This window comes from Rhipicephalus microplus, chromosome X (assembly GCF_043290135.1).
Source record: "Rhipicephalus microplus isolate Deutch F79 chromosome X, USDA_Rmic, whole genome shotgun sequence".
Taxonomy (NCBI): domain Eukaryota; kingdom Metazoa; phylum Arthropoda; class Arachnida; order Ixodida; family Ixodidae; genus Rhipicephalus; species Rhipicephalus microplus.
In genome coordinates, this window is record NC_134710.1 from 107,020,021 (window position 1) to 107,036,155 (window position 16,135).

At 43.3% G+C, this 16,135-nt stretch overlaps 1 protein-coding gene across 1 annotated transcript in view; it reads right to left on the minus strand.

Annotated features, from left to right (window-relative positions):
- Positions 1 to 16,135, minus strand: part of LOC119176270 (eukaryotic translation initiation factor 2-alpha kinase 1) — a 71,185-nt gene that overhangs the window by 19,262 nt on the left and 35,788 nt on the right. Inside the window, exons 11-12 of the mRNA XM_037427471.2 lie at positions 13,923 to 14,022; positions 5,558 to 5,664 (exon numbers count right to left, since the gene is read on the minus strand). Coding sequence (XP_037283368.1) covers positions 5,558 to 5,664; positions 13,923 to 14,022 — 207 coding nt within the window. The remainder of the gene's footprint in view (positions 1 to 5,557; positions 5,665 to 13,922; positions 14,023 to 16,135) is intronic.

Genomic DNA, 16,135 nt, shown 5'->3' on the forward strand with positions numbered 1-16,135 from the left:
CCACAAGACGAACATAATTGGGAACCAGGCAGACTTTTGCATTCTCTCCTAGTGCCCCATCACACACCACACCTTAACTGAAATCATGAGTCGCAAGAATGCCATCCCAAAAAGCTCATGGCGCAATTTCAAGTGAGGGCTTGTGCATGGATGTGTGTACAAATTCAAACACTGGGCCTGTAGGCACAGACACAAATGGGATGACTAATTAAAAAATCTTGTAAGCCAAGAGTAAGTTACTTAACATTTAAGGCACAGGCCAACACGGAAAAATGTGTAGGCATGAATGTACATAGGCGCGAATAGGCTAGCTGTAAGCACAAAAGCTTAGCTTGCCCTGTTGGCAGTGCTCACACATCACAACATATCCTTCAATGGCAGGGTGAAGACCAGTCCAGATGAACCAGTGGCATATAAGGACATAAGGGCGAGTGATGCCAAATTAGCCAGCAGTTGAAGAACAGCAGCCACAAGAAAAGTCACACACGAACTGTGAAGTCTGACAGACAGCATTAGTTTTGTTTGTTCCCAGATAATTTTGGAGGAATTAATTGAAGATGATCTTACCCTTGCTTGAAAGTTTCATGTCACTTTTCTCGGTTCAGTACCGAATGTTTCTGGTGTGTGCCCACCACCATTACTACAATGACAGTCAGTACAGTACTAGTGCTACCAGTGTCATTCTGCACATGCAAAAACAGTTGACTGCAACAACAAAAACTTGAGGAGGAGAGGAGGAAAGAAAGGACAGAGAGGTTTGCCAAATAAAACAAACAGCAGTGTATGACAAAGGGCCTCAACTCACAGTGGCCTCCATATGTATTTGTAGATAAGATAAACAGCTAAAGAGGTGAGTATGTGAAAGCAAGCTTGCCTGTCAAATGTTTATGGCACAAACATTAATAGAGCCAATCTGTGCTCCTACTGCCTTGTATTATGTGGTACAAATATAACACATGAAGTCATCCAAACAACTACACCTTTTCAAATTCGACTGAAGGAAATAATGCAGCTCTAAAGTGATTAGTCAACATGAAATACACCATTAGTATAACACGTTATTGCACTTCAGCTGTATTTTATAGCTGCTGCTTCACCCTCGATAAGAGTGGTGGAATTGCCATTTGACTTTTTGGCACAGTGTTCAAGATCCACCCATGTTGTCAGATGCTACTGAGCAAACACTCATCACAAAAGCAGGCCAAAAGAAATGGAAACATGATGAATTTCCTATTCTTGAAAATATTTTTAATTGTAATAAAAAATGCCACTAAAATATAAAGAGGAGTTTAAAAAGTCACCTATGATTTTGTAAAGGAAAAATATGTGCAACTATGAACAAAAGCACAGTAACTTTTTAGTATTGTCTATAGCCTTTATTCGGTTGAAGGCACATTTGCCAGTTACTTGCTGATTCGCCGGACGTATGTTTTACCTAAGTACAAAGCTACTCAACGTAATCAATAGACACACTACTAGAGAAAATCAAACGCACATGGGTGAATGTGACAGTCACTAAAATAACTATTTGCTGAAAAAATACAAATGAGCCCAAAAAACCCGACAAGCGAATGGAAAATTCTACAAGCGAGATGGCGGAAAAATAAGTCCAAGTCCGCTTATTAGAAGCGGAACTGGTTACTCAGAGATCCACCTACATATGAGATCTGCTTTCGATTTCAACTGAAATAGAAAATAAGTATAGTGCAGCTGGGTTGATGTGCATCAAAACAGAACTTGAGTACGAAAATTGACAATGTGGCATATTTTTAAAAGTGTTTCTTTTACGTAAATCATTTTATGAAGGCACTTCTTTTGAATAAAAACATGTGAGAGCCGATAAAAAATTACAGAGCCTACTTTTTAAAAGTGCTGGGTTGCAAAGTTTCTTACTCACAAGCAAATATGTATATATCAGTAGTTGAATCCTGCATCTCCAGTGGTACTTCTCTTATATACCAAAAACAAATTAATTAGCTTATAATGAGCTCACCTTTAGTTAAGCTGCTTTATCAATACCGTGCTGGTGCAGATGTTGTGAAGTACTTAAAGAAATAACGAAAAGCAGTGAAGACATTTAAAACAACAAACTGACCACCATTAAAAGCAAATAAAAGAAAGACGTTTCTGCCCCTGTATAAGAGCCGGAACGTCTTGCTTTTATTTTATTTTAATTGTGGTCAGTGTGTCGTTTCAATTGTCATCATGTCTCTGCCTGACCAGACGGTTTTCCGTCCAACTAAGATTTCAGCAAATAGCAGTGTTTAAAGCAACCCAACCTGGTGTAGTCTTGTTTTTTGCCAATAAAAGAAATTAAGCTAGCGGAAATTAAAACACTGTAAAGTGCCGCAGAAGTGACCAGTTTCAAAGAAGTATCAAGTATTAACACTTCCAAAACTTTGGAATTCTGAAAAATCAAAATAATTATTGGGGTTTAACATCCTAAAACTATGATACGATTATGACAGATGCCGTAGTGGAGGGCTCCAGAAAGTGAGCACCAGGGTTTCTTTAACATGCACTTAAAAAGAAGTACACGGGCCTCAAGGATTTTTGCCTCCAATGAAAATGAAGCCGCCATGGCCGGGATTCGATCCTGTGACCTGCAGATCAGCAGTAGAGCACCATAACAACTAGACCACTGTATCTTCTGTCTCTATCTAACCCGTTGTGCTGTGAATTATTCTACGATAGACCACTGTGGTGGGTGGAATCCTGAAAATTATACGTTAAGTGCCCACCACTCCAAGTGCCAGCAACAGCAAAAACATTCCCCTGAAGTATTCAAGAAAACAAGGGGAGACGACAGGAATATTTGATAACTTGTGGTGTGAAGGGATAAAATGATTTAGGTGGACATAATGCAGAATGAGAATGAAAAGTCTTTAAAACAAAACCCAGTGGTTGCAGGGTTTTCCTTGACAAAGCATGGTCGCAGCCACTGTTCCCACACTCCTTATACGATTCGCTGGCCGCATGATGCACTCCTACACTGTCACCCAAAAGATCTAAGCCGGGGAGTGGCACTGGGCACCGAGAAAAAATGTGAGCTTATACCTCTTGGCATTTCAAGATATACAGAAAAAAGGCTCCGTGAGTGGGACTACAAGTGTGATGCCCTAAAGCACCTCAACTACGAAGTTCACCGATGGCAGGCCCATGTTCAATTAAGAGTTCATGATGCCCTCATAATAATACCTGGGGTTTTACTTCCTAAAACCTCAATATGATTACGAGAGACACTGTAGCAGAGGGCTCTGGAAATTTTGACTACCTGGGGAAGGCAGCATACATATCACTAACACCAGCTGTGCCTGTCGCATTTCCACTGTGGCCATGGTGGCACTGCGTACATTACAGGAGGGTGCACCGGAATCCTTCAGCCTGTGAATGTTTACTGGAATAATTCATTCAAGGAATCCCTCTACATATAATAGTCTGAGTTCATAAGTAATGGAGAGGGGATTCCTGAAGGGAACCTGTGGACATTTTTGCACCAAGACGTGCTGAAGTTTGTGTCAAAAGCTTGGGCTGGTCTGCCAGAAGGGATGGTCGTGCAATTCTTCAAAGGTTGTGGGATCGCTGTTTAGTTGGACAGCAGGAAGAATGGGCACTTGCATAATGAACTTGCAGGCACTGGAGAGGCTATGGTCGGTTAAATTCACATGAGTATTAGTGATGAATGCACTCACCTCCTATTTTCTACGAATTCGGAAGAGTCGTTTGTTGGGTTCAGTGATGGTGAGTAGGCATTACTGTACTCCATTGTTAACAATTTTAAAATAAACACACTTCTTCGATTTCGTAAACCACCATATTACTGCCTTGAAGCTTTTGTTGGCTGCCATCTTGGTTGTTGCTACTTTGACTGGACAAGTGTCTATACCTAAATTGCTGCAATTTTCAGTGGTAGTAGAATAGGTATTTCCTGGGTACTTTACAGTATACAGGCTTCAAGTGATGCAACAAATAACATGTCTGCAGTGCAACAGTAGTCTTGAAATGTACCCTCAACAAGAACACTTTGGATATTAAGAGCCAGAGGTCCTAACATGCACACTGAAAACTGCTGAGGTGTCGAGAAAAGAGAGCCCCCATTCATTCCCAATGCAATTATCTAGGATGTATACCGGTACGTTTGATATCACTGCCATTATTGGATTTAAAGTCTTTGGTCTAGGTTTTCCCTTTTTTTTTTTCCTCTACGGAAGAAAAGAACTGCAATAGACCTAGGTTGGTTTAATGCTCCTTTCAGGTGTGCAAAAACTAGCACTGCTCTATTTTTTCCCAAGTAAATTGTAGAATATGTAAAAAGTCCATCACATTAAAATGTCTGAAAAACGGCTGACACACCCGACACACTGACCACTTCACGCCATAATATAGGGTGGGTCACGCATCGTCCCACTGCCCACTTGTGAGCTGAAAAACCTGACTTCCCGATACCCTAGTTACATGGGCGTGTGCTAACATCAGTTGCAAGAAACCGCAGTTACCTGTAGTTAACTACAGTTACTGTCAAATGCAACATACACCCGTTTAACAGAAAACGCTGTGCTCAGCTGCGAAGCAGGTCACGTGATATTCAGCTTCACAAATCAAAATATAAAATCCAGCTGCTTTTCATAAGTAGACTGGCAAATAAAATATATTTTCTTTAGAATAACTTTTCTCTTTACACCAGCAGTACTCCAGCATATTGCTTCAAGTACCTTGACAGAATTCAACATAAGATAAGGCTGCTTTTACAACCATGGGCAAATTCCTGTTAAGGTTGGCGTAAAAGCCAAGAGAATTTGTGGTTTGAAAAGCTTGGCATTGACTCTTGAAACATCATGGCTTGTTTTGCCGCACTGTCTCACATATCAGCAGCTTTGCTGAGAGCAACCAGTTGATGCCCTCTTGGGAAGATGTTTAGGCCTTTGTTAAATCCCCAGCTGACTACGACTGCTGCCATTCTGTTAGCTTCATTAAATGAGGCAATGAGCCATCACTAAAGAATTAGTACCAACTATCCAACGCTCAGGAGTACGCTTCACTAACATGCCTGACTCCCTACATAAAATTCTCAAAATATTGGTAATGCTGATGCTACTATAGTAAAATGAAAGCAAGCTTGTATGCATTTACAAATTATATAGTATCACTGCACACAATGCATGAATGAAACATTCAAAAGCAGATGGCTTATTCTAGCCGAAAAGCTTATTGCATTTTTTTTGTCACAATTTACATTGAAAAAAAAAAAAGATCGATATTGTACTTTTAGCCCTGGAGACTGTTTATATAATTGCCCAGTATTTGTGGTGAATCCTCATTCAAACAGTGTAAATACAATTTCATCCTACAAAAAAAAAAAAAGCTGCAAAGGAATGTCTTAATTCACTGCAATATTTTGGACTGATCATTGAAATACTGCTGAGCTTTCACAAATATTTGAAAAATATATAAATAAATAAATAACAACTGAAGCAGCACAAGCTAGCACAACATTAGTAACCATATGCACAACAGTGTTACAGCTAAACCAGAGGCACTAACCAGTAAATTCACCTACCTTAATATCTCTGTGAATGAATCCTTTGGAATGCACATACTCCACCCCACTCAAGATCTGCTTGAAGATGCTCATTGCTTCTGGAATGATGCTGATGCTACTCTCAGCTGTAGGTTAACATTTAGAAAGAGGGTGAAAATTTTCATTAACCAAACAACACTGAGTTGGACAGAAAGAGTTGATGACATGAATATCCTTAAGACAACCAGCAGTTTATTACATGTCATGAGTGGCAAGTCTTACAAGAACCCCAACAGCTTTAGAATGGGTAACCTGACTAAGAAGGACTGGCAACATAGCTTTCTTTTTTTTATAACTCAAGATTGAGGCTCACAGAAAGTTGCAGACTAAGCAATCAAAAGTGTGTAAAAAAAGAGATTCCATCGACACTTCCACAAAGCCAGCTTACTAAAACAATTGCTCTAGCAACATATCCTTTATTGAACTATAAGCTCACAAGAAACCTTACTAGCTAGGCTTTCACTAATGAAGGCTACACTGAACTTCCTTGCAATACTAGAGCCATCACTCTCCACTCTGACCTTGTACAAGCTGCACAGCTGTGCTACACACCTGTGCTTATTTCATGTTTGCTATTTATAGGGTTATGCAAATAATGAAATTTCGTCTCCAATCAAATTCATACTGAATATTGCTAAATAGTGGCCACAAATATCCAACATTGATTTGTATACTGAATGCTAAAGACTTTATTGAAAATTCAAAGAAAGAACAATGAAATGAAATCTGTTCACATTTTCGAGCACATAACATGACGAGTAACTACTGCTGAAAGAATACTAATTGTACTACAACTGTAAGACTATAACAATATTATGGTGTTTCACTGTCACGAGTGCTTCGGGTCCACAAACCTTCAGGTGGCTGTTCACAACAGCATTTTTACTGCGCACTAGGACAAAGGAAATTTCCGAATGAGTGGTGCAGCGGGCAAGTGGTCGCTGCACAGTGTGAACAAATTTTCACATGTGAAGAAGGTTTGGTGGGCCAAGTATTAAGTTATTTTGGTGCTTGCAGCATATGTGACAACATCGCGCAAGAAGTTCGTGCCTTCGTTTCAGAAGCAAAGTTGTGAAGGGCTTGACAGTTTTCTCTCTTTCTCTCTTATCCTTGCCTTTAAATTGAACATGAACTTGCTTTTGAACCAGGATATCGGCACAATTTTAATGAAAGGCCAACTGCACTGACGTATGCATTGGCTTTAGACACCCCACCCTAACCAAGTTGCCCCATAGGCCTTTGTCATGTTTTATTCTTATGCTGGCAGTGACCACCCAATGGCCGCAACACTACCACGCAGTGTGTGGAAGCACATGCCCCTGTTTCGATGCTCTTTAATTGCAGTGGATGTGACACACTAGCTCTGGTTATCATCATCATCATCATCATCATCATCAGCCTGACCACGTCCACTGCAGGACAAAGGCCTCTCCCATGTTCCACCAGTTAACCCGGTCCTGTGCTTGCTGCTGCCAATTTATACCCGCAAACTTCTTAATCTCATCTGCCCACCTAACCTTCTGTCTCCCCCTAACCCGCTTCCCTTCTCTGGGAATCCAGTTAGTTACCCTTAATGACCAGCGGTTATCCTGTCTACGCGCTACATGCCCGGCCCATGTCTATTTCCTCTTCTTTATTTCAACTATGATATCCTTAACCCCCGTTTGTCCCCTAATCCACTCTGCTCTTTTCTTGTCTCTTAAGGTTACACCTACCATTTTTCTTTCCACTGCTCGCTGCGTCGTCCTTAATTTAAGCTGAACCCTCTATGTAAGTCTCCAGGTTTCTGCTCCGCAGCTAAGTACCGGCAAGATACAGCTGTTATATACCTTCCTCTTGAGGGATAGTGGCAATCTACCTGTCATAATTTGAGAGTGCTTGCCGAATGTGCTCCACCCCATTCTTATTCTTCTAGTTACTTCAATCTCGTGGTTAGGCTCTGCGGTTATTACCTGCCCTAAGTAGACAGTCTTTTACAACTTCAAGTGCACTATTACCTATCTCGAAGCGCTGCTTCTTTCCGAGGTTGTTGTACATTACTTTCGTTTTCTGCAGATTAATTTTAAGACCCACCTTTCTGCTCTCCTTGTCTAACTCCGTAATCATTAGTTGCAATTCGTCCCCTGAGTTACTCAGCAATGCAATGTCATCGGCGAAGCGCAAGTTACTAAGGTATTCTCCATTAACTCTTATCCCTAACTGTTCCCATTCTAGGCTTCTGAAAACCTCCTGTAAGCAAGCAATAAATAGCATTGGGGAGATTGTGTCCCCCTGCCTTACACCCTTCTTGATTGGTATTCTGTTGCTTTCTTTATGAAGCACTATGGTAGCAGTTGATCCCCTGTAGATTTCTTCCAGAATGTTTATATATACTTCATCTACGCCCTGATTCCGCAGTGCCTGCATGACGGCTGATATTTCTACTGAATCAAACGCCTTCTCGTAATCTATGAAGGCTATGTATAGTGGTTGGTTGGTTATACTCTGAGCATTTCTCTATTACCTGATTGATAGTATGAATGTGGTCAATTGTTGAGTAGCCTGTTCGAAATCCTGCTTGTTCCTTTGGTTGATTGAATTCTAATGTTTTCTTTACTCTGTTAGCAATTACCTTTGTAAATAGGTTGTATACTACAGAGAGCAAGCTGATCGGCCTGTAATTCTTCAAGTCCTTGTCATCTCCTTTCTTATGTATTAAGATGATGTTAGCATTCTTCCAAGACTCTGGTACCCTTCCCGTCAGGAGACACCTCGTAAACAGGGTGGCTAGTTTTTCTAACACAATCTGTCCTCCATCTTTCAGCAGGTCTGATGTTACCTGATCCTCACCAGCAGCTTTGCCCTTTTGCAAGCTCTCCGAAGCTTTTCTGACTTCTTCTATCATTACTGGTGGGGTGTCATCTGGGTTATTGCTAGTTCTTATAGTACTGTTGTGACCGGCGCCAGAGCGGAAGAGGGAGCGGCGCTCCTTTAATCTTCAAACAAGTAACCGAACGACCGGCTGCCTACTGTTAGGACCGGCGCCAGGTCTGACAATGGATCGGCGTTCCTTTTGATGTTCCTTTTTAGTCGCCAAACGGGCTGGCGGCCTGTGTCCGCCATGTATTGTTCCCCCCTGGCCGGAGGGTGCGGCGTCTTGCCGCCGCGACACCGTGAGCAGTTCGGGAGACCACAAGTGCCGCTTCTTCTTTGGAAGATGACGGCGGCGGCGGCGGCCGGAAATCGTCCCGCTAATTGAACGAGTCGTTCGGCGACCATTTGAAGCTTGTTTACGGCGGCCCTTTCGATGGATGCAGTCATCAACTTCAGACCCCTCGCCCAGCGACACCCCTTGACGAGGAGGAGCCACGTTCGTGCCACATGGCCGTGCAGTGACCACGCTTCAATTTTGAACGTTCACGTGGACCGTGCGTGCTCGTCACCCTCGCGGGTAATGTGTGATCCGTGGTTGGACGGTGCCCTCTGTACGCGGTCCCCGATCTAGGGATCTGGGGAGGACAGACCCTTTATAATGAGCCCCCGCGGCTCATTCGTGGGTGCTTTTTTTCGAGAGCAGAACCGAGCAGAACCATGTAGAACCAAGCACCATGTAGCGCTATGTTAGGAGACATGTAGAGGCCTGCCACGTTTGAGAGCTCACCGTGTAGGGAGTTCGCAATGTACATATTGTAAATAAACCCTCTTCAAGTCTCTCTTCCTCCTGCCTCGACAACTTCATCCCGGACCTCCGGTGTCTGGAAACCCCGGTCGCAACAACTGGTTAGGTGGTATCTCATCCAGGCAGGAGCACTGTGATGTGCGTTTGCGGATATATAATAAAGATGTTCCTAATGCAGGTGCAGCACGGCAGTTATGCTTTCGTCTTCTCAAAAGGAATTGACGACTGGCTTTGGCGGCACTAAATTTCGGGCACTAAAAGATAGCGTGAAGTAAAATGCTTTATTTTATGAGTATGATACCTGGTGGGTTACGGCGGATTGCTCACGCAAGCACTCGGGTATGCCACGGTGAGCGCATCACTTGACAGTTAGTTTTCTTGAAAGCAGTTTGATGGGAAGATTATTATCGGATCGGGATTAGGAGTTTTGGTGAAACCTCAGAGAAACGTCCCGATTGCTGCTTTGTGTTTGGTAATACCGCTTAAGTAAGGTTGCTTTTGGATAATTTGTCGGACTCGACGTGTCTCAGTGCGGGCAGGGTGCTCTCCCGTGCCTGTGGTGGTGTGTATGAATGCTTTTCCCAGAGGGGAGCCACAAGGAGCGAGAGGGACAGAGTCCTTGGCTGAGCGTCATCAGCAGTGGCCTGGAAGACAGCACTACTCAGCGACACTTCGGGCAACCTGTGCAGCTGGTCACCCTCAGGTCGCTTCTCCCGCCGGCGGACGAGCTGTTGTGACCGGCGCCAGAGCGGAAGAGGGAGCGGCGCTCCTTTAATCTTCAAACAAGTAACCGAACGACCGGCTGCCTACTGTTAGGACCGGCGCCAGGTCTGACAATGGATCGGCGTTCCTTTTGATGTTCCTTTTTAGTCGCCAAACGGGCTGGCGGCCTGTGTCCGCCATGTATTGTTCCCCCCTGGCCGGAGGGTGCGGCGTCTTGCCGCCGCGACACCGTGAGCAGTTCGGGAGACCACAAGTGCCGCTTCTTCTTTGGAAGATGACGGCGGCGGCGGCGGCCGGAAATCGTCCCGCTAATTGAACGAGTCGTTCGGCGACCATTTGAAGCTTGTTTACGGCGGCCCTTTCGATGGATGCAGTCATCAACTTCAGACCCCTCGCCCAGCGACACCCCTTGACGAGGAGGAGCCACGTTCGTGCCACATGGCCGTGCAGTGACCACGCTTCAATTTTGAACGTTCACGTGGACCGTGCGTGCTCGTCACCCTCGCGGGTAATGTGTGATCCGTGGTTGGACGGTGCCCTCTGTACGCGGTCCCCGATCTAGGGATCTGGGGAGGACAGACCCTTTATAATGAGCCCCCGCGGCTCATTCGTGGGTGCTTTTTTTCGAGAGCAGAACCGAGCAGAACCATGTAGAACCAAGCACCATGTAGCGCTATGTTAGGAGACATGTAGAGGCCTGCCACGTTTGAGAGCTCACCGTGTAGGGAGTTCGCAATGTACATATTGTAAATAAACCCTCTTCAAGTCTCTCTTCCTCCTGCCTCGACAACTTCATCCCGGACCTCCGGTGTCTGGAAACCCCGGTCGCAACAGTACTAAGGTCGTGGTTGTCTCGGCTACTGTACAGATCTCTGTAAAACTCCTCCGCTATTTTAACTATCCTATCCATATTGGTAGTTATTTTGCCTTCTTTGTCCCTTAGTGCATACATCCCACTTTTGCCTATCCCAAGTTTCCTCTTCACTGCTTTGACACTTCCTCCGTTTTTCAGAGCGTGTTCAATTCTCTCCATGTTATACCTTCTTACATCGCATACTTTACGTCTATTAATCAACTTCGAAAGCTCTGCCAGTTCTATTTTGTCTGTTGTGCTTGACACTTTTATGATTTGACGCTTCTTAATTAGGTTCTTCGTTTCCTGGGAAAGCTTGCCAGTGTCCTGTCTAACTACCCTGCCTCCAACTTCCACTGCACACTCCGTAATGATACTCGTCAGATTATCATTCATTGTATCTACGCTAAGGTTGGTTTCCTCACTAAGAGCCGAGTACCTGTTCTGCAGCGACACTCTGAATTCCTGTACTTTCCCTCTCAGTGCTAGCTCATTGATTGGCTTCTTGCGTATCAGTTTCCGTCGTTCCTTCTTCAAGTCTAGGCGAATTCGAGACCGTACCATTCTATGGTCACTGCATCGTACCTTGCCAACGACTTCCACATCCTGCACGATTCTTGGGTGTGCAGTCATTATAAAGTCTATTTCGTTCTTATTTTCGCCATTAGGGCTCCTCCATGTCCACTTGCGGTTTTCTCGTTTTCGGTAGAACGTATTCAAAATTCGCAAATTATTGCATTCTGCGAATTCTACTAGTAGCTCTCCTCTGGCGTTTCTAGTGCCGATGCCATAATCTCCTACTGCCTGGTCTCCAGCCTGCTTCTTCCCTACCTTTGCATTAAAGTCGCCCATCACTATAGTATACTGTGTTTTACCTTACTCATTGCCGATTCCACGTCTTCATAGAAGCTTTCAACTGAAGCGTCATCATGACTGGATGTAGGCGCGTAAGCCTGTACTACCTTCATCTTGTATCTTTTATTCAGTTTAATTACAATACCTACCACCCTTTCATTATTGCTATAGTATTCCTCTATGTTGCCAACTATGTTTCTGTGAATTAGGAACCCCACTCCCAGTTCTCTTCTGTCTCCCAAGCCCCGATAGCAAAGGACGTGCCCATTCTGCAGCACCGTATAGGCCTCATCTGTCCTCCTAACCTCACTGAGCCCTATTATATCCCATTTAACACCCTCTAGCTCCTCGAATAGTACAGCTAGACTTCCCTCACTAGATAATGTTCTAGCGTTAAACGTTGCCAAGTTCAGGTTCCAATGGCGGCCTGTCCGGATCCAGAGATTCTTAGCACCCTCTGCTGCGTTGCAGATCTGACCGCCGCCGTGGTCAGTTGCTTCGCAGCTGCTGGGGACTGAGGGCCGTGAGTTATTTGACGTATGCATGTGGGAGGTAGTGGCCAGATACTGCACCAGGGTGGCCAATCCTTCTCTGGTGAGGGAGTGCGTTTCCGGCGGTGGTTACCGCCGGAAACGCACTCCCTACCGGTGAGGCCGCACCCCAGGCCTCTTAATGCAGTTCCATCAACACGCGGATTTTTTTTTAATCCGGTTGGGAACTGCGCGGCACCGGGATTTGAACCACGGACCTCTTGCATGCGAGGCGGATGCTCTAACCACTACGCCATCGCCGCCACTAGTTCTGGTTATGCCCAGACCTAAAGTAAGCACGCCTTCATTATCTCAGAGCAACCATTCCACCTATCACTCTTCAACTTAATGCAAGAGTTCAACTTGTTTATGTGTGATGAGCCTCTTGTGTTATTTACTTTTGTGGTGCCAGATGGAAGTCTCAAATTAAAAAGATATTTATACAGTCAAGTTATTTGAAACTTTGAACACTAGCTATTCAAACGTCACACTGAATTCTTGGATTAGGTATTATTCGATTGTAACTTGAAACTCGAATATCCACAGAATCCTACTATTTATAAGATATTGCCATGGTAATGATGATGGATTAAAGCACAGCAGTATAAAAAAATTAAGACAATCAGAAAAGAGGCATGATGTGCCCAACTTATGTGCTCTACTGTCTATTTTTATTTATGTGTATACTCCGTTTCACACATCAGGTGCAACACTGTGAAGGCTAGCAAGACTTCTTACAGTCGGCGCTTTGCATTAAGAAATAACAATGTCATTTCAATTAAAAATAGATTTCATAGCAAAAGCTGTTATGAGATCGCAACAAAGGGCGCCAATGCTGTAGTTGTCCACCTTCGCCGCCGGTATTCGTAACCACTACTGAATGAAGAAAAAAAACTAATTAAATAAAAAATACCCAGGACAGAATGGTATTTAAACCTGGGTCCCTATGCGTGCCAGCCATGTATTTTACCACTGAGATATGCCGGCGCTTGAAACTCCGTTTCAAACTGACCCTGGGTGGGCTGCTGCATGTTGGGTGAAGAATTGTGTTAAGTAATAAAGCATTTTAGAACAGCAAAGGAATAACTAGGCACCACGCAATGCGAATTGCATAACAAGTGGGTCATCGAATGCTTCAACCCATCACAAAAGTCTCGGGCATAATTCTTCATCGTCGTCAGCCACAGCATCAATAAAATGCTCATAATTCCTTGCAAGTGCATAGCACTTCTGTGAAGAAGGACGAAGAATGACAGTGAATGCCTCCTTACTACAGAAAATTATGATTACTCATGTCGTAGTGGGTACTGATCTTCCAGCTTTCACTGCAACTCTGCTACACACTCGATGCAGGCCCATTTTTAGGCTGAATATTAAATGAGCATGTTTTGTGCCATAAAAGTAAGCAAACCACCTAGCACGATCCTTACTACGGCTTGATTGGTTAATGTCATTATGCTTTCATTTGCTGCAACGCATCACGTGGAGGCCGATGCTCGGCCCGCGGGAGCATTTATGACAAGAGCCGACCATGATATACGTGGAGTGATACGTTTTGCTGATTGAACTACTTGCAGAACTACTACAACGTTGCACCTGATATGGGAAACCGAGCATAGAGCTCCTGCTGCGAAGCTTAGGCGAATCCTCAGTAAAGCATCAGCTACAACAAATAGTGATAAGTTATACAGTTGGAGCTTAATGACCAAATAAGAGGTCACTTACCAGACTCTGGGTCAGCTAGCCGCTGATTACGTGCGGCCAACCAATCTGCAAGGTTTTTGGAACATAGCTCCATTTGAATGTACAGCATACCTCCAACATCCTTTAATAAGTATGTCCAATACAAGTCACATGAAAAAAGAACAGTAAAAAAGAAAACTATTTTCACAGATGAAAGTTAAGAAAATGCAATCCGTAATATCAGCTTGAAGAAAACCATGCATCAAAATGAACATGCACATAAAAAAAAATGTTTTTTATTTCATTTACAACATTAGAAGTAACTTATTCCGAACTCTCCTTAGTCTGTACGACAGCAACCAAATCTCTTGGCCCTTTTTCAACACCTAACATGAACTTACAACAGCGTTTGTGACAAATCATAACAAACATACAAACCCACCAACTTTAAAATCGAGAAAAAGCAACCGTTTAAATACTTGCTTCCATTAGAATGTAAGAAATAATAAATCTTAGTGGAGTCTCCAAACATTCAGCACGAGATGCACCAGTTAACATTAAAACACATGTAACTGCTAACTTCTGCTTAATATTTTCCCATTATTTTTTTTTAAATGCTACATTATTGTACCGTCTATATACAACTTTGTTCCTTCCTTTTAAGAAAACCGTTCACCATAAAGACCAGCCTGACTTTTATTCTGGTTTCTATTTTTTTCAGGCAGTATCCTGTTTTTTTTTTTTATTTTCTTAGTTTCTACCCCAAGCTTTCAAGTACCTCCTATAGGTCAGTAGCCTGCCAATAAAATGGCCATTGCCAGTTTTAAAGAAATCACGAACCACCCTTTGAACTAAAAAAAAAAAAACATTCTGTGGAGACCAGACGCTGCTACAAATAGCCCAGCCAAATCTCGTAGCTGTGAACAGCAAGGAGAGTTTAGAAGCAGAGCACGAAGTTGCTATTTTCTCAGGTGTCCCTTCTGCATACAGAGACTTGTGTTCACTCTTCAGAGATGCTGGCACCTGCTGTACGTAGCATGATATTGATTCAAAGCAGACACAAATCAAGAGTGGCGTTTGGATCAGATGTGCTTCTTGCCACGGGGTGCCACCATGCGCTGACACTGTGCTTCATAGTTTCCTAACATTACACTGTAGCCACACTCACAATGGCTGAGAGCAGTCATGTTTCACCATGTGTGCTCAAGGTCATGATGTGTGCCAATTTAGCTTCTTACCCCCCCTTCCCGTCACTGCCTGTGTAGATTGTAGTGTACTCATCAGGACGAAAGAGGAGAGTGCTTAAAGCAAGCAACAAATCCCTGTAACTCTGCTCATTAATGATAAAATCAAGAAATGTTTTGTGGCAATTGATCCATAAGGCAATAAACTACCTTGCTTAAGTTATTGGACTATCAATGCCATGGCACTTAAACAAACCACTTTAAGTGCTATGGCACCAGATTTTCCATCAAGCATAGAAAGAAAATGGAAATGTAAAAGCTAAAGAAAGCTGGGCTGGAAGGTTACTCTTTGGAAAGATCTTGCTTTCATAAATAGAAGTGTTGAATCGACATTTCACAATACATGAAAGCCAAACTTCTATTTCTTATTGCCTCTTATAGACGAATTCCACCGGACATACGTCGCGAAAATGCAGTGGTGCTGTCGTGGGGCGTTTGGTTTCACGCGGTAGGCAAAAGAAGCCAAGTCTGCTGCAGTTACTGCTGTGTTTTTGCTAGTTCTTGTGCTGTTTGTCAACGTGCAAAGAAAAAAAATGATGTGCCGACGACCTTTCACGATGATTTGTGCGGGAAGGCAAAAAAAAGATGGGCCAGGTCTTTATTTTTTTTCATTTTTTTTCAAATAAAAAAGAAAGAAAAGACACAAGAAGATTAGACTTGCGAGAACTTGCCTTCGACGCCGGTTCATTAGTTATGTTTCGGAGCGGCTTATAGCAAAAACGATCACTTCTGTCAAGTGTGTCGTTTAATTTGCCACCCCGCATTTTTTGGAATAAGCCTGGTGTGTAGGCGTAGCGAGCATATTCATCACAACACACGTTGTGAATAGCATTGCCATATGCGAAGAAATGTAAAAAATTTTTTGCAGTTGCCAATGTTAATAGAACTGTAGAAGTCTTGGACGCGTCAAAAGGATTTCGTTATACTCACGTGAACTAAACCTTTCACTCGGTCATGAAGCATGTGTTTCTGTGTGGACACAACTGAAGCAGGAGAGAACGAAAGGATGAT